Source organism: Carcharhinus amblyrhynchos, chromosome 4, assembly GCF_965287045.1.
Source record: "Carcharhinus amblyrhynchos chromosome 4, sCarAmb.v2.hapA, whole genome shotgun sequence".
NCBI lineage: Eukaryota > Metazoa > Chordata > Chondrichthyes > Carcharhiniformes > Carcharhinidae > Carcharhinus > Carcharhinus amblyrhynchos.
The window spans coordinates 54,022,985-54,042,968 of record NC_137327.1 but is presented as its reverse complement, the minus strand read 5'-3'; the positions used below and the strand labels follow the sequence as shown (position 1 = coordinate 54,042,968).

At 41.8% G+C, this 19,984-nt stretch overlaps 1 protein-coding gene across 2 annotated transcripts in view; it reads right to left on the bottom strand.

Moving 5' to 3' along the window:
* Window positions 1-19,984, bottom strand: part of LOC145342026 (matrix metalloproteinase-15-like) — a 194,474-nt gene that overhangs the window by 74,433 nt on the left and 100,057 nt on the right. The window contains exon 1 of one of the 2 annotated variants that reach the window (XM_080187169.1): window positions 16,368-16,574. The exons of the other annotated variant lie outside the window; for it this stretch is intronic. Coding sequence (XP_080043295.1) covers window positions 16,368-16,472 — 105 coding nt within the window. The 5' untranslated portion in view covers window positions 16,473-16,574. Of the gene's footprint in view, window positions 1-16,367; window positions 16,575-19,984 lie in introns of those variants that run through there. 2 annotated transcript variants of the gene reach the window in all.

Here is a 19,984-nt window from a genome sequence, read left to right as displayed (position 1 = left end):
CTTATCTCCGTAGTAAGCTAAATATTTCTAAGAGTGTCATATTACTGGGAACTTCTGGGGTAGAGGTCTCCATCATTATCAATGTTTGGACTGTAACGCTCCATCCACACATCACCCAAACCCTTCCATTTTATGCTATGTTTGAATTAGACACATAGAGGGCTATTCTCCCATCGTGACCCGCAACTTTTCTGCCAAGTTGGGCTGGCAGATGTGCGTCGTTGGCCTTTTTCTGACAGGAATACATACACGTCTCCAGGGCCAATCCAGACCACTCTGGAAACTGGCGGGAAGAGAGGTAAGCCGTTTGAATCTTTTTTAATGTAGTTTAAATATGTTTAGCATTTCATTATCAGGAATTTGCCGGTCCGGATTGAATATTGAATCTCCCACCCCGCCAGGAGTACTTCATTCTGGCAGAGTTAGAGTAGCTCCCCACATTTGGGGAACTAACGGGAGACTTGCCAGTGAAGGGGGGGGGCAATCAGCTCCTCCCAGGGGTTCCGGCAGCAGGGGGTGCTGCCCCCGGGCATGGGCACGCTGGCAGTGCTAGCCTGTCCGTCTGGCACTGCCAAGCGGCAAAGTGTCCATGCCTACGGGGCACCTTGGCACTGCCCATCAGGCATCAGACGGTGCCAAGGGGTGGGGCCTGGGATAATCGGTGGGGTGGGGGGGGTCCCGCTGCCACTCTGCATGGCATCAGCCTGGGATGGAGGGAAGGCAGCGATTTGGACGGGCTGGGGGAGGCGGGGGTGGTCTGCCTGGGAAGGGGCCTCCTCGGCAGTGGTCTGACCCGTGGTGGGGTCAACGGTGGGAGGTGGGGGGCACTGCGCTGGGGTGAGGGGGGTGGGAATTGCCACTGCTGAGGGAAGGTGAGATGGACACTGGGGTGCTATGGGCCAGGGCTGGCCTAAGACTTGTTGTGGGGACCACGATCAGGCCATGGAGGGTGCTGGAGGGGCAGCACTATGGGGTCCCGGGCTGGTCAGCAATCGAGCTGGCCAGCAAATAGGGAGACCAACAGATCAGGATCACTGCACATGTGCAGAGTTTCAGAACTGTCAGGTTCTGGTGCGAATAGGCCCCAATCCCCTGGGTTTTTAATGAGATTCATGATTGGGAACAGAGTGGGGAGATTCAAGTGTAAAGTTGAACAGAGAAAGCAGTCATCATCTATAACAGTTTTCCCACCAATTCAGCATTTTTGGGAGAATTGCCCCCATGATTTGAGGAATTTCATCAAACCTATTACACATCAACATTTCTCAAAACAGAAAGTAATTCTCCAGTCAGAAAAATGCAAATAAGTACCGTCTTCACAGAATGTTCATGACTTTCATCAAAGACTAACTATCTGAAGCATAATTGAACGTATTGGAAAATTGTTTAACTCGTCCCATCCTCTGCGGGTTTCCTTTACAGTGCACTGTGGATCTCCGGATGATCCATGTTGAAAGTTCCTGTCTCTCACTTTATGAACTGGCGAACACTCCAACTTTGTCGTCAGTGTTAAATCTCTTAGTACTGAGGTGTCTCCTCAAGGACTAGTCCACAGCCAGCTATCAGGGAACACAGATCTTTATTCAGTCTACTCGCTCCACACTTCAAACATTGACTGTCCATTCAGAGCAGTCCCTGCCAGCTCACTCCACAGCTCACTGACCTGTTCCCTTAAAGGGGCTAAGCCCCAAACTACATAACACTTGTAAAGCCAGTGCCATTGTCAGGACTTCAGGTATCCTATGCTTGCAAAAACTTTGTTGTAGTTTCTCAATGGTATCTATGAGTACAAAGAATTCTTCAGCCTTGGTCCAATTAGCCACCTATGCCCCTGCTCACCCACACCCTACCCACTAACTCACTTACCCCCCTACCCACCAGGGAGCTAGTTTCGAAGTAATAGTGGAGAACCACCATCTTGCACTCTCAAACTACTTGAATCATCCTCACCAATCTACCAGTCACAGATGTATCTGTCCATGAACCAGTATTGTTGGGAATATCCACTGCATAGCCCTTGCAAAACTGATCTTCCAATCTTCACACGAAGGACACCCTCCATAATGTTCTGAGACACAAACAGCAAGTGAAATAGGATATTGGAAATCTATAACAGATCTAGCAGCTCAAAACTTGGCATATGTGATACCAAGCTGGTGAAGCTACAATTCAGGACAACATGCATGTCAAAAGCAAAGCAACATGTGACAGACAGAGCTAAGCAATCCCAGAGTAAACGGATTAGATCAAGGTTCTGCAGTCCTGCCAAATTCAATACTGAATGGTGATGGACAACTAAACAATAACTAAAGGAGAAAGCACCAAAAACCTTCAAAAACCCAACCTTCAATGATGGCAGAACCCAGCATGTAAATGCAAAAGACAAGGCGAAGAATTTTGCAATCATTCTTAGCTTGAAGTGCAAAATCTATATTCTTGGGGCTTGGTGTTCCAAGGGGTTAACCTTGGTCTCCAGACCATGCAATTAGATCCAACTCTGAATATTAAACTGGCATGTTGAACTCCTCAAAGAATTGTCAGTTAGTTACTCTGGCATTCATCTTGACAAGAACCAGCTGAATCTTAATGTCAATTCACTTTTCAAGCAATTCAACATTTCTCCTTCTTCAGAGATTTCAATGCTATGCAGTTAAGCAGCCTTGCATGAGAGCAATCAATGCACTCTCATTGCTGTACCTGGCAGTCAGAGTTCACAGACAAGTGGCGTTAATCTGCCTGTCCAGTAATCTCTTCTGTCTCACATCATTGACAGAGTGAGTGTTGTAAGCTTTATAGCATTTATCCTCACCCAACTGAGGAGGTCTTTAAGCCTCGCGAAGCAGGATATCTACCCATCACTGACACCCCCACACTGTTCTTGCAGCCTGGTCTCTCCCAAAGCACGACCCCAGGGCCTCATAGTCACACCCAGTACTACTCCTCTGTTGTGGCTGCCTCCCACCAAGTGTGTAGCTCTAACAAGGAAGGGCACCCACTCAGCTACTGTTTGAACACTAACCCAGCACAAAGGAACTGAGAAGGGATGCCTGCTTGGCAGCCAGCACATCCCCTTAGAGCAAACTGTGACCTGATATGAAGAGAAGGTCAGGCCTCTGAGCAGATCATTTTGGGCAAACTAAAATCAGACTTGCAGCTTTTATTGATTCCACTCTTCCTGACCATTCCTTCACTTCTTATGACTGCTGCTACCACATGCAGGTGGAAATCAGTCAAAATCTAACTGAATTAGAAAACAAGGATGAAGGCTACTCCAGTGCTATGTTCCTATCTTGCCATGACTTGCCTGATCCATTGTTGCAGGCAGTTCTCTTCCACCAAAACTCCCACATTTAATATAAACATAATTTGACTTCTGTAAGCAGTAAAAGTCAATGGCATTATTAATAACTCATGATATAACATAATACCTGAGAGTGCATAATGTCACAAAATTGATTCATTATAAAAATGGTACTTCCAGCAAACTACTTATTCGGCTTAAGACGTCACACTTCAATTTTTTTAGAAAAGTATAAAGAAATAAAGGTAATTATTTCCACTGTACAGAAAAGTAGGAACATAAAGGTATGAACCTAAATTTGCTGAAAGCTAATACCATAACAATTGTGACTGGGCAACAGCAGAATGGTGTTGGAAGAGGATGATCTGGTTATCTGTGTCATCGCCTCTAGACAGATCGAGAAGGATGAGAAGGTATAGTTTATTACAGTCATGGCCACATAGAATGTCACTTGTAGCTACAGCAGTTTCAGTACTGTAGCAATGAAGAAAGTCTGGTGGAGGGATTAAATCAACCTCGGGGAAATAAAAGCATGGATTTGGGAGGTGACAACGGGTTCAAGGACTTTGCAGAGGACAGGGAGGTTGAAACTGAGGCAGTAGTTTGCAAAGTTGGCATGGTCAAGAATGATTTTTTTCAAAAAAGGATTAATGACAGCAGGTTTAAAGAAGAACAGGACAGTATCTGAAGAGAACCATTATTGATTTAGCTAACATGGTAACCAGGTGGTCAGTAGTTTAGTAGGAATGGGCCTCAAGAGCAAGAGGTGAATTTCACAGACAAGTAAGCTTGAAGGTATGAAGGGAAATGGACGAAAAGAAATAGAGAAAGATACGCAATCAGGGCTGGAGCAGGGGGTCGCTTTAGAGGAAGTTTGGCCCGATAGACTAATGGGAGGAAACAAAGAGGCAGTGCCAACTGATCAGACAACCTCAGTCTTAGTAACAAAGAAGTCCATGAGTTCCTTGCACCTACTGCTGGATATCACAACAACATTCTACTGTATGCCTTACCACAGAATTGCACGGATTGGTATGAAGTTACTGCATTTCAGTGATAGTTGTTCTTTCATCAAAAGAAGTTACATCTGGTCATGTCATGAAATAAATAATCTTTTAATGATGGGACAAGAGTTAATTACTGTTAATCAACCATTCTGAAAGAAAACTAATTACTAAAAGTGTACAGTCTTATTTCTTCAGGCGAGATTTTCAGAAGATAAAAATCAGGAATATTTTTCATCTTTCTTATTTCTCTATTTCCTAATCTAATTGTTTTCCTTTTTTTATCTCTCTGTATTTGATTTGACATTGAATTCAACCTTATTCGCTTCTCAGCCCTTGTGTTGGTTAAAGAGTACACACTCACTTTCCCTGTTCATTCAGATCTTAGTTGCCCCGCCTGCCATGGGAATTGGAGTCGGCGAGGTTGGACAATGGGAAGGTCCGTTGTCTTAGGGTGGAATTTTATAGTTTTGGGATGAGCAAGGCCATAAAATCCTGTTCCTCCCTCACTGTGATGTTGTCAACTTGCCATGAAAAATATTGATAAAGCTAAATGTGCAAGGTTACATTTGACTAAGGTGCTACTAGATGCTCTGTTACAGAAAATGGTTCATAGCGCTGTCTTTGTCAAAATTAATGATTCTGCATTCACTGAACTGACAATTTTGCTCACCACTTGTTAAACCAGTACAGAATGGTGCTAGCCAGCTCAGGTTTCTATACTTCATTTAGGACTTGTGGCATCTCAAGAATATTTTTGGGGCAACATCATGTATTACTACCATTCTGTGGCAGTCAGAAACAAATAAGGAAATAACACAACAGACAAGTGCTATAAAATGCTCAAAAAAGCTTTTCTTTTGCATCAAGTCAGTCACGTACATCTCTGTCCTTCTCAAAGTGCTAATTTAGTTGGGTAAAGTGATTTTTTTTCCTAAATTATATTTCTAATGAAATTGCTCATGTCCATGATTCTTTCTGACAGATGGCTGGGTGAAATTGAGACGTCAATGTTGGCTGTGGGCTCATAGAAGGATTATGAACTCTATTTTAATTTTGCAGCCTCTTCCACAGTGAGGAAATCAATTGTTGACTGGTAGAGATAGTGGTAGATTGTCAGCTCTTGCAGCAATTCTCTTTCTAATTCTCATCATTCTCTCTCAGTGGCTGCTTTTGTTGACTGGAAGGTCTGGATACCGACTTTGTTGACGAATTGCCGTTTTGGTCATGATTGGGAATCTTTTTTCCCATCTGTTGGTGTTAATAAAGGAGAACAAATTTTGTAGATGGCTTTCTTCGATTTCACAGAATCCTTTGACTCAGAGAATTAAATTGCCCTTTGAAAGGTGCCACAGTAAGTTCACAAATATCATCCATCTCCTACATGACATTATATAACTAACAACCAAATAATGGCTGCACACAGACCCCTTCCCTGTTAAAACAGCTAACAAACAGGGGAATGTCATTCCATCGACACTATTTTCAACTTTCTACTGCAAACTGTGGTAAAAATTTGTTGCACTGATGGCAAACTCTTCAACTGTAACTGCCTTAAGGCCACAACCAAGGCAACAACCATTTTTGCGATAGGACTATTATACTGTGAGGATGCTCAGGTTAGTTATCACTCTGAAGAACCATAATTGATAGTTGATTTATTAACTGAAGCCTATGTGAGCATGGGACTTTCTTTGAACTCCAGGAAGACCAAATATATGGCAAGGACAGAATTAAATGCCCTTTCCAGGGCATGTTTGGTGGTGATGGGGATATTTAATCTGATGGAAGGGTGATGGCTGAGTACCTACTTAAGGATACAACGTAACTAAAAAATAGGAGACGTGGGCTGAAATTTTATCGTCCTGTCTGCCATGGGAATCGGAGGGGACAAGGGACGGACCATGGTAAAGTCCGTTGCTCTGAGACGGGATTTTAGTTTAGCCATAAAATCCCACCTGTGATGTGCACACTGCTTGCAAAGTGCAGTCCAGAGAGATGTATTGCTTTGGGAGTTAGAACTGAATTAGCTTAAATGCATTCAGCAAACCCTGAAAGGTTATGTCATCATGGAGATGGGCTGAGCTTAAAATGGTTTTCTGGTTTCAATTTATCTCTATGTTTGCTGGAAGAGGGAGTGAGTTGCAGTTTAGAGAAGTCGCGAGCTGTTAGCAGGCTGAAGGAAGTCCGGAAGTCAGAGCTCAGAAGTCCTGGGAAGCTGAGAAGGTCATTTCTTGGGGCTCAGGGAAGCTGTGGGAGCCAATTATAGCTTGTTGTGGCTGGGAGACTGGAGTTCAGAAAACTCCAGGGGCAGTGCCAGCTGATTGAATGTCGTGGTTTGTAAAAGAGTTGAAATTGTGCCAGCAATTAGAGGTGGGAGTGCAGCTTTGTGAATCTTGGGGAAGGCAGTCTTAGAAGAAGAAGAAATGGAACCACCTAGAGGTGATCAGTCATTCAGGCAGTCCAAGGCAAAGCAGCTTTTTAGGGAATTCAGAGGTTAAATTTGCAAAAGCGAAGAGCTGGAGTCCCTCATGAGGCAGAGTTTTAATGAGGTTTTGTAACTCACCGACATCTGAGTGGGTTGCTAGGAAATCTGAGATCCGTCTTGGTCGCCACTACCATTAAATGTGCAGTGTGCCGTATTTGACCATAGTTTGCCTATTCAAATTTACCTCATGTTAATTATGTGTGTTTAATAATAAGATAGATATTGTAAATTGTTTTACTTTACTGACTTTGTAAAGTTTATTTTATTTGTTTAAGACCATGGCATCTCATGGCTCTACTATCTTAATAAGTACCTAGGCTTCAAACTTCATCTACTTAAAAGAAAATGTCACTTGTCTCTAACCAGATCATAACAGACATCATCCTGCCACTGCTGGCATTCACCCAATGTTAGGTGGGAGATTCACCATGTGGGAAAGTCCAGAGGGAAACCACACACTAATCTTTGGATGAGGAAAAATGTACCTAACGTCACCCTCATCCGGACTGCCACCTTTGTGTGTGGCTGCATCAAGCCATAAGCAGACCCTCAGTACGCAAACACCAAGTGTCACATACTGAGGTTCTACCTATCCCCGATCTTGTGAATGCTCCAAGCAGTTGGACTATACTGTATCATCTGTCCCTTGTGGAAAAGTTTGTTCAGGAAAGCACCTTTGACCACAAGGCAGTCAAGAAGTGGTCTGCACATAATGTCCTCAAGGCCCTGAAAGAAAAAGAGATGGTGGATCCTGTCAGAAGGTTCCTCGGGCAAACTGTCTTTTGGCAGGACATCTTATCACCAGAACTTTCAAACAAGCGTCAAGACTTAGCTTGACAGGTGGTCAGAAGGTTACTCCCCGTCAGATCCTTCATGCACACTTTAAGTCTCTGCGCCACCTCACACTGCCCTTGAAGAAGTGGCTGTGGGTGGGGAGGGACGGTCACACAGTTCCTTGTGGAATGTGCCTTTGCAAAGACGGTCTGGAGAGAGATGCAGCTTTATTTGTCAAAGTTCATTTCCAGCAGCTGTTTGATGTAGAACTCTGTACTCTACAGGCTATTACTAGGGATATATACAGATACAAACATCAACTGCTGCTGGAGGCTCATCAACTTAGTGAAAGACACTCTATGGTCTGCCTGAAACTTGTTGATCTTTCAGTACAAAAGAATTGACTTAGTATTGCAGACTGTCGCATTCCAAGGCCCCAGGATTCCATGTTGAGGGATGCACTTGGGGCAGTCAGCGCCAAGGTGCAATGGGTAAAGGCTAATGTGTAAGGCCTTTCAGCCAAAGTACACGGAGGGGCAAGTATTCGGGTAAAACCCCCTCAGACTGTGTGTTTAAATCTAACTGTGTGTAACTTTATTGAAGAACATCAGAATGCAAGATGACCAAAACATAGTTTGTAAAGAATTTTGTTCTTGTAATGAAATTTTGAAATGTATGTAATGTTCTCATTGCTGAACTGAAACACCTCAGAGTGCAATTTGATCTGTGGAGAAAATGTAAATATCATACTTTACTGTTACAGTAATTGGAAATATTTTGTAATATGTCTTTCAGATTTTATGTTACTAAAATATATTTTTGCAAATAAAAAGTGGGAAACTCAAGCAAATTGTATCAGAGTTTCCTGTGGCCTTCAAACTGGGGGCCCTTCATTCAAACATCAAAGGACTTGGTATTGGAAAGAGGGGGCCCTCTGAGACCTATCCATATCCATATTGTTGGTCCTCCTACCCTTTCTTCTCCATGACCACTACTCCACAATACCTCACCTGCCATGACTCACCACTGGTCTGAGTCTCCTAGCGATCCTGGGCCATGGAAGGGTGCAGTACTGGCAACAGCCATCACCTCCATAGTGGTGTTGCAGCAATGAAGAGTTGCTGGCACTGACTGGCTGTCAGCACTCAGCTGGTGAATACTTCTGCCCCTTAGATATTTGATCCTGCGGAAAGCCCACTACTGTCCATTTAAGTGCCTGATTGGCATTTAACAAGGCAAGTCTTCCCACAAAAGAGGCAATGCAGGACTTTCACTGCACCTTCAACCAGTGGGCAAAAGTCTCTTTACCCCTATTAAATACCACCCCAAAATTTATCAGATCCAATGCCTTCAATTGAAAAATTACATAAAAAGGGTACAGTATGCTTAGTACAAAAGTTAATCCTATATGATTCCTTTCTACTTTTCTCTAGTTTAATGCAGTTTGCTTTAAGAAATATTTACCTGATGGCAGGAATTCTGACTAAAATTTCAGATCAGCCACATTTACCCAGCAGTTGCTTTGAGAATAATTACATCTCCCTGTGTGCTGGTAGCTTTGATATACAGTCCATTTCAGTTATCAGCCTATAATCCTAATAGTTCATAAAAGAAAACTGAAGGAAAACAAGTAACGGAAATGGAAGACTGTCACCTTCATTAAAAAATTCACTAGATTTGAGTGGCTTCTCAACATGGAAAGTAGATTTCATCTTAGCTGGGTTGACTTACTGACTAAATACCTTCTCTGAGGTGACATTAGTATTACACCATCCCAAATTGGAAATATTTTGTGTTCTTTCATCATGGGCCAATGCCACACATACTCCAGTGGTTCAAGAAAAAAAAGGTCCTCCACCACATTCTCAAGGGCAAGTAGGATGGACAATAAATGCTGGCCTTGTCAGAAATGCACTCATCCCAAGAATTATCTTTTAAATGTGCAACATAATGAGCAGCCTTTATTTTCACATCATGGGCGGCACAGTAGCACAGTGGTTAGTACTGCGGCTTCATAGCTCCATGGACCTGGGTTTGATTCCCGGGTTGGGACACTGTGTGGAGTTTGCACATTCTCCTTGTATCTGCATGGGTTTCCTCCGGTTTCCTCCCACAGTCCAAAGGTGTGCAGGTTAGGTTGACTAGCCATGCTAAAAATTGCCCTTAATGTCCTGAGGTGTGTAGGTTAGAGGGATTAGTGAGTAAATATATAGGGGTATGGGGGTAGGGCCTGGGTGGGATTGTGGTCGGTGCAGACTTGATGGGCCAAAAGGCCTCTTCCTTACTATGGGGTTTCTATGATTTCTATGTTGATTATAAGCAATGAGATTTAATTACAAAATTAGCAAAACATTACTATTTATAATTAACTTAGATAAAGCCAGAGCATTTGAATATATAGAAAAAGGAAACCTGCACAAACAGGTAATCTTTGTAAAAACATTAAATAACATTTTCTAAGTCAGGTCCTGACATCTTAGGTGCATATTGGACATTGTCCTTGTTTTGAACTTGCCACTTGCTGCAGCATGTTCTGATCAGTCTCCAACAAATTTTAGTATAAATTTGCCCTGAAGGTTTACAATAGTCTAACTGACATCATTTTTAAAAAATTCATGGGACATGGGCATCGCTGACTCAGCCAGCATTAATTGCCCATCCCTAATTGCCCTTGAGAAGGTGGCAGTGAGCTTGCTTCTTGAACCCGGTCCATTTGTCACTTATATAGCCATTGACGCATATTTCAGGCCACTGAAACTATAACACTCTTACCCCTTACTGACTTCCCCAAAAACAAAGCTAGGTTTGTAATTTCCTGCTTAGACAGAAATTGCCCTTTGAATGAACTGACCGACTATTTGTTTAACATTTAGTACATTTTGGCTCCTGAAAAAGACACATATATATAACCAAAGTACAATGCACTGATCTACATTTCCTATCCACGCCAACAAAATTCAACAGATGCGAAGCAACCATGGCAAAACGATGAATGGATACAGACTCTGCCACAGACTCTCCTGCCTGATATCTGATGTGATCAGGAAGTCACCTGAGGCAGTAGGGAAAATGCCTCATTCGCTTTCAGAGGACAATAAGCCTGCAGCAAAAAGGCATAGGATGCAGAACTCAGGCCTCACAGCTGCTGGATTCCAGGCAGGGAGAAGAGATATTTTATTATCATATTAAGACATTTATATGTATCTGTCTGTTAGTAGATTGATGTGTCTTGATCTTTTCCATTTAAATTACTTGGCTGTAATAATTAATTTTGAATATTTTTGTGAGCACTTATGTTAGTTATCCATGTACTTACATCATGCACTATTTTTAAATTCTTTAAATATCTTTTTATTAATTAATATTTAATTTTATGTGCATTGTTTACAAATGTTCTTATCTGTGTTATTGATCAGTGCATGGTCTGTTGGAAATACGAACATAAGAACATTAGAAATAGTAGGAGTAGGCCATCTAGCCCCTCAAGCCTGCCCCATCATTCAGTAAGATCATGGCTGATCTGATAGTGGTTCAGTTCCACTTACCCACCTGCTCCCCATAACCCTTAATTCCCTTATTGGTCAGAAATCTATCTATCTGTGACTTAAACACATTTAATGAGGTAGCCTCCACTGCTTCAATGGGCAGAGAATTCCAAAGATTCACTACCTTCTGGGAGAAGAAGTTCCTCCTCAACTCTGTTCTAAATTGACTCCCCCTTATGTTGAGGCTGTGCCCTCTAGTTCTTGTTTCCTTTCTAAGTGGAAATAATCTCTCTGCTTCTACCCTGTCTAGCCCCTTCATTATCTTAAATGTCTCCATAAGATCTCCCCTCAGCCTTCTAAACTCCAATGAGTACGGGCCCAATTTACTCAATCTCTCATCATAAGCTAACCTCCTCATCTCCGGAATCAACCTGGTGAACCTTCTCTGTAATGCAATTACATGCAGTTATCAACATATTTCTCTGTATCCCTATGTTATTTTTGAAGTTACTTGTGCATATCTCTGTGTCATTTTTGAAAGTAATTGCTTGTTTCTCTCTGCTATTCCAAATCTTCAACTGTTCCCATCAGTTATGAGACAACAGCAGCCATCCGAGCTAGGGTGAAATGTTCCACTCCCACCAGCAGCGCAAATCATAGCATCATAACACTAAATTTCGAATGATGGTAAAATTTCGTTTGCTGCCAGTGGGAAATTCAATTGGAATATTGTTCTCCTTTGATGGCAGGTTGAGTTTCCTGCTGACATATTTCAGAAACCATATTTATATCTTTTGAATGCTGATTAAAACCAAACTTGCCAGAATTCTGTGCCCCTTCAATTAGGTGCCCACCAGTGGATAATTAGGATGGTTTGTTTCATGACTATATAAAAGTGGGGCACACCTGATGATCTTCAATTCATCCACAATTTGGAGGTCACCTTCCTTTAAGAAGGTTGCTACAAGATATTGGGTGCATGTAGCATGAGCCTCATCAAGGCTGTGCAGGGTTGAGATGGAGGCAGGGTTCAGGAGGGGCAGGAGAACACCTGAGCTGAGGGGGAGGGGGGAGACGAGTGCAGGTGTCATAGGACAGAGGCAGGGCTTGAGGGGGTGTAATAGGGGAGTGAAGGTGGAAGGCAGAGGCAGGACAAGGGATGGCCAAGGAACAGAGTGGAATAGTGAAGGATTGTCCAAAGAAGAACCAAGAGACAGGCCAGGAGCTGTGATCACGCTGTTAGGGTCTTATTGATGAGAGTGTCCTGGGGCTGAGGTCATGCTTTCAAGAGTAAATTGAAGACTGAAAAGCAAATGGAAGACTTGCTCAGCAATAATCTGCTCACTGATACTCAGCTTGAGTTCCGCTGAGACAACTCACTCCTGACCTCATTATAGCATTATAGCCACAGACTGAATTCCAAAAGGTGAAGTGCAAATGACTGCCCTTGACATCGAGGCAACATTTTACCTAGTGTGGCATAAAGGAGCCCAAGCAAAAACTGAAGTCAATGGGAATCTGGTAAATTATTAGTTGAAGTCATACTTAGCACAAAGGAAGATGGCCAATCATATTAGTCCCAGGACATGACTGCAAGAGCTCCTTAGGGTAGTATACTCAGCCAAACCATTTTCACCTGCTTCAGCAATTACCGACAAGCAACTTGAGTGGCGTACGCTAGACAGTATTATGATGAGGTTGTTGGTGTGGTTCTTGAGAGGAGTGCCAGAAATATGCAGACCAGAGATGTTCTTGCTAAATTAACACCGGTGCAGTCATTTTCAACCTCAATGGTCCAGCCAACACCCTCTATTTAAACATACTAAGGTCAGAAGTGGGGATGTTCACCAATTTCTCAATGTTCAGTCCACTATTCTGGCGAAGCCACCTGCATTATCTGCCTCTTAGCCTCAGATTAAAGAGAAGGTAATGAGGTATAAAGAGCATCAATTATATGCATCCTGCACATGTACAGCAGTGGACAGAAATCTGGAAAATGTTAAAGCTACCACCTGCTCCTGCCTGGAAGAATCCTGGTGTGAAGAATTTAAGGCCATAGTTACTTGGACAGCTACTGACAGCAGCTTTCTCACCCTGCTTTAAGGCTGCAGGTCTGTATGCAAGAGGAGGCTAATTCACGTGATCACCTCTTCATAAAACAGTTGTAAATTCTACTCTTGACTTAGCATCAGGGAGGAGAAATAGTGCCTTAAGACTTGGGTGCCACTTCCATTTCGCCTTTTCCCTTTCCAAGCAGGTTGTTTTTCTCTGTATTGTCTCTGTTCAATTTCCTTGATGTAGCAGACCAGTGGGAATGGTAACTATAGCACCCATGACTGGGAGCAAGTGGCTTGATCAGAGACCTTGAATTCAGATAAGGCTTTCCCTATATGCAACACCACTCCCTATCGATTTCACCAACTTTAAATAGCACTAGCAGAGCCAGCAGAAAATCAATCAGCAACTAAACTGAAAGTAGCTGATGATCGCTTTGAAAGTGCTGATGGGAACATCCTTTCTGCTGCTGAATGCAACTGTGTATGTTTAACTAAAGGGTGTTGGCTGGACCGCTGAGGTTGAAAATGGCTGCACCGGTGTTAATTTAGCAAGAACCTCTTTGGTCTGCATATTTCTGGCACTCCTCTCGAAAGCCACACCAACATCCTCACCAAAATACTGTCCAGCATATGCCACTCAAGTTGTTTGTGCTTAGAGCACATACATTATTTTGCTACCAAATTGGCATCAAAACTACAGGCAAATAGCCCAAATTTTGCTGCCTTTTTCTTGTAATCAAACAAACTGTTTCATAATCAGCCTTCTCTTTTCCAAAGGAAAGAATTCTAACCTGTTCAATCTTTCAGATAGGTATAACCTCTCAATTCTAGCATACTATTTATAAATCTTTTTGTTTCTTCTCCAGTATCTCTGTATAGTTTAGAATAATATGGAAACCAGAACTGTGCATAGTATACCAAATATGGTCCACCAAAATTTGATACAAATTTAACACGGTTTCTCTACTTCTCAGTTTTATCCCTATATAAATAAATCCCAATGCTTTATTTATTTTATGGCATTATTAACTGTTCTGCTACTTTTAGAGATTTGTGCATCTGTACCCCTAGATCCCTTTCTCCCGTTATCTCATTTGATTTTATTTTCAAAGGAGACAGTGGTCTTGTTATTCTTCTGACTAAAGTACATCATATTGCATTTAGCTATATGGAAATTAGTGTGACAACTATATGCTTATTCTACAAGCTTATTAATGTCTTCTTTTGTTTTGTCATAGTAATCCAAAGTATTAACCAATACCTCCAATTTGGTGTTAATTTTGAAATTTGCCCATTTGATGGGCAGCATGATGGTGCAGTGGTTAGCACTGTTGCCTCACAATTCCAGGGACCTAGGTTCGATTCTGGCCTTGGATGTCTGTCTGGAGTTTGCACATCCTTTCCATAAATGCGTGGGTTTTTGCTGGATGTTCTGGTTTCCTCTCATAGTCCAAAGACATGCAGGTTAGGTGGATTGATATGTTTAATTGTCCCATAGTCTGTGTGTCCTGTTATGGACTAGCCTCCCGTTTCAGGTGCACTCTACTTAATGCCCTGTGTCTGTTGGAAGAGGATCCAACTCCCTGTGACCCTGAATTGGAGTAAGCAGTTAGTGAAAGTGAAGAAGTGTACATCTGACTTCCCAGTGCAATTCATTTATGTAAATTCTGAGTAAGTGTTTCCAGCGCCAATTCTTGAAGAACATCACTTCCCACCTCCAGTCAGTCTGTGTATTTATCCTTAACTCTCATTGTCTTTTTTTTTAATCACAAGTTTCAAGTACAGTATTAAAGTAGAATACCAACAATATTTTAAAACCATAACAAACATAGAATTTGATGAAAATGACTGTATTACCTTGACTATTACCAGTAAAATCTTCAATGTACATACCGTTTTGGAGCTCACTACTGCCTGATTATTTATACCGAGTAACAAGCTTTTCTGTCTGTAACTACTGATCTGGTTCCATCAATATTTATTCATTTTGCATTGTGGTTCTCTGCTATCAACAGTGTAATGAGTAACACTAAGATTAGTTAATGTCACTCATATAAAGACAACAGTATAGTAAACTTTACAAGATCTATCACTATACAATAATCACACCCTACAGTATTTGTTTATTAAACAGTATCCTATAATGTAAATGGATGTCAATACTACTGCTCAGTTAAGATCATTGCCTAAGCAGCATAGTTAGCATAATAAAATGCAGTCTAATTGTGCTGGGTAACACTTGCATATATTAATGATGTAGAGTATTGTTAATTACAAATGAATGGCTTCAATACGTTACATTGTCTTTTCTATTCCAAAGCCTTTATATTCTCACGCTCCAATCCTTTCACGTATATTGTTATGAAGTTAATTCATGCATATCAATATAAGACCATGAGTTCATTCATGCAACTTAACAATACATTTTCCAATAAAGGTATATTATGTATAACCATGCATCTTAATATTGCAATATACGTGAAAGGATCAGAGTATGAGAATAATAAGGCTTTGGAAGAGAAAGGACAATGTAACATATTGAAGCCATTCATATGTATTTTAATATTGAATAATAAACATATGCATGCATCTTAATGTTATAAACGTATTTGCACTGTTAAGGGGCCGGACTGCCATGCAAATTAATACCGTGAATTTATTAGACCATTTTAATATTGAATAACGGAACTATGTATGTATGTTAATGAGGTAGAGTGAGACTATCTTCCACATCAATACTGATCAATGAATTTCATATGCATCAGTATTGTACAATGAATAAATGTATTAAAATCCATGTATTTTAATACAATGCAGTTTATTAGCATGTTTTAATACTTAGAGTTCAAGGATATATATTAATTCTGTACAGTGAATCAAAACATTTATAGTAATACTCGGCAGTGATTAATACTGTACAAGGTTGCCAAAACTGGGCAATAAGCCTATATATGCATACTAATACTGTGAAATTATTCAAACCAATATGGCTATAACATCGACTAAACCATGCAGATTAACATATGCAATTTGTTAGCATGCTTTAATACTGGCCGACGAGTCCAACCATGCATATTTAACACTGTACAGAAATAACGTGTATCAACATTGTATTTCCCGCTGTTTGTTAATAATGTACAGTCAGATCAGCAACAGCTATATGAAGGTGCGATTGTCTGTACGAGTACTGTAGCAGCTGTACATGCAGCGACCCGACTTGAAAACTGACTCCAATCGGAGTTTGGATGTCTTCTTTACCTCTGCGCTAAAGCTGTCTTCCTCAGTCCCGCTAGAAATGGCACAAAGCCCTAGAATGAGAACGGGCACTGTCCAACCTCGGCTCCAGCATAATCTTCCGGCCATTTCTTAGCAATGCGCTGTCGTTCCACCGCCCGAGTCCCGGTGATCCCTTCTGCTCTTTATTTCCCTCTCTCCTGTTCTATTATCAATCTGCTCTGACCGAGAAAGTCAGCGCCCTCTACAGTTAAATGAGACTAAGTTACAGTCAGAGGACTGTCTCTTTCCCCAAGTCTAATTATCAGTCTTCATCTATCCACTTCCTCTCCCATTTATAATTAAAGTGACCGCGATACTAAGTCCATATTCCGCCTCCACCTGGAAATAGGCCTCTCTCCCTTTTTCACTCCCACACTGATTAAAACAGCAACTCTCATCCTCATTTTTGCTTTCCTTAATGGTTTTTCTTTATCCTCCGAAATCAACATCAATATCTTCTCGTAATATTTCCCTGTACGCTATAAGTTTCGTCAGCACAAATATTATTAGATCTTTCTCCATCCTATATAAGAGTACATAATTCAACCGGAATGTGTTGGACAGGTGGTGGTGTTCAGCAGCATCACACACTGTTGACTGACGAAACGGACGTCATGGCAGCTCAAACTTCAGATGAAAAGAATGGAGGATACTTCTGCTCAATGTGTGCTGTAGCTATACTATGGCTGTCATCTACTGGGATGGTTGTGCTAAGGCAACGGCTGAGTTCTCATCAACATCTTTTGTTTACCAGAGGGCGATAATGTGGAGGAGGAACAGAGTGGTCGTTCTATTTGGGTGGTAATGGAATTGTTCAGATGTGTATTTGCTGGCTAACATCTCTTTCTGACAGTAGTTGAATTAAGAGTCATCTATCATAAGGCTAAGAGTCATTCATGTGAAACATTGCTGAATAAGTATAGGTCTTTTAGTCAAGCATGCCTCCCAGTTGCCATGAAGCCTGGGATGGCTGGGCAGTCTTCCTCCAATGCCTGGATGCTGGGCTCCTCAAGAACAACCCCTTTATCTTCCTCTGAGGAAGAGTGATGTCCTACGTCCACCTCATCATCCAATTCCACGTGTCTTTACACTGTCATGCGCACAGCAGCCAACCACAATGAGACATTGTAGGTGGCTCATGCTAGAGGATACCACCCAACCGTTTAAGGCAACAGAAGCACATCTTCAAGATGTCAATGATCTCCTCAAGCCATATACATACTAATAAATGATTTTGGTTGTGGAACCTCTCTGCTTCTGTGACTGGGTACCGGGTGGATGTCAGAAGTCATTTCTTTAGAGGATACCCCTTATCCACTAGGATTCTAGATGTTGGTTTCAAGAGGTATGATACCTATAATGAGGAGCATAGATCAGCTAGATAGTCAGTATCTTTTGCCAAAGGTAAGGGAGTCTAAAACTAGAGGGCATAGGTTTAAGGTGAGAGGGGAGGAATACCAAAAGGTCCAGAGAGACAATTTTTTCACACAGAGGGTGATGAGTGTCTGGAACAAGCTACAGAAGTGGTAGTAAAAGTGGATACAATATTATCTTTTAATAATGGTTTAGACAGTTACATGGATGAGTATAGAGGGATTTGGGCCAAACACAGGCAATTGGGACTAGCTTAGGGGTTAAAAAAGGGATGGCATGGACAAGTTGGGCCAAAGGGCTGTTTCCATGCCATAAACCTCTATGACTCGGAGCCAAGAGCAGACCTTCCAGACCAGCAGAATATTAATTGTGTGGAAGGCTGTTCTTTCAAGAATTTGTTTGCCTGGTCTATAATCTTGATGGTTATGTGAATATAATTGATAACCAACTGGATCTGAGAGAATCCATTGATGGCAGGAAACCCTCTATGCTGACCCACCTACCTCAAAATGGGTGTAATCTCTCACCCTCCAGAATAGCATCCATGACTTGCCTAATGGTCTAATGCAAGATGCCATCCAAATCCACAGCTGATCCTTGGAATAACCCAGATGGCTTGGATAGATACACTCTCTTATGGCACTGAAGCTCTGTCATTTGCAGCTAATTGACTCTTGGATGTTACACAATGTCTTGTGTAGTGCCTCTGGTCTCCTCTAACCAGGAGAATACGTATGTTGGAGGCCCTCCTTGCTACCAAATCCATTGTCAGAATAGCCTGCGCTCATTGCAACATTCTCAACTAGTTTCTATTCACTCAACAGGGCTTGATCTGCCAATCTCTGCAGTGCAAGTGGTTCTAGCAGTCTCATGTCCCTGTCAAGAATTCTACCACTCACTGATACAAATGCCAGCACCTCAACTCCAATGATGGCAATTCTGTGCTACTAGTTGAGTAACTGAGTATTATTTTACACTTCTTAAGTATGTTGATCAGTGCATGTTTTCAAGTCCTGTTACCCGTCTTGATTAAAAAGCAGAATTCTCCCATGTAAATATCTGTGGATTACAAACCAAGCTTCGAGCAAATTGGCATAAAGTCACTAAGATCATAGCAATGAACGTATGTAAAGATTGATGTGGGAGAAATGGGTTCCAATTCATGAGACACTGATATCAGCATTGGTGAAAGATGGATCTGCTCCATTGGGAAAGGCTTCAAGAGTATGTCTGGGGTGCATGGAGTCCTTCATTATGCTGGCTGCTTTTCTAAGGCAAAGTGTAGACAGAGTCAATGGATGGGAAGCTGGTTTAATGAGGATTGGCCTATGTTCAAACCCTTTGTAGTTTCTTGCAGTCCTGGTCAGAGCAGAAGAGATACCACCAGAAAGGAAGCTTTCCATGGTGCATCTGTAAAAATTGAATGAGTCGTATCAGACATGCTAAATTTCCTAAGCTTTGGTGGGCTTTCTTAACTATAGCATTGGCTTGGAGGGACCAGTACAGGTTGTTGGTGATCTGGACATCTAGAAACTTGAAGCTCTCGACCATTTCCACTTCTTCCCTTTGATGTAAGGAGGGGCATGTTCTCCACTACATGTCCTGAAGTTGATAACTATCTCCGTCATTTTACTGACATTGAGAGATTATTAATGTCATACCATTTCACCAGATTCTCTTATTTCTTTCCTGTATTCTGTCTCAACATTGTTTGAGATCCGACCCACTAGTGGTGTCATCAGCAAACTGAAAATGGAGTTGGAGCGGGATTTAGCTACACAGTCATAAGGGGATAAGGAGTATATTAAGGGGCTGACAACACAGCCTTGTGGGGCACTGGTTGGATGTGTTGTTGCCCATCCTTATGGATTGCAGTCCGTGGGTTAGGACATCTAGGATCCAGTCGCAGAGGAAGAAGCTGAGCCCTAGGCCATGGGATTTGGAGATGAGTTTTGTAGGAATAAATGGTATTAAAAGCTGAGCTGTCATTAAATAGGAGCCTGACATAAGTGCCTTTGTTATCCAGGTTTTCCAGGATTGAGCGTATAAACCACTGAGAGACAGGAAGAGAAAGGAGCACCAATGTAACAGTGCAGTAGATATTATTGTTAGAGTGATAAGAATGTAAAAAGGTCAAGTTAAAGGCTCACAATTTGTAACACAATAGATAAATTAGTGCAACAAGTAGTAATAAACAAGTATGATGGTCATTACAAAGATGTGGC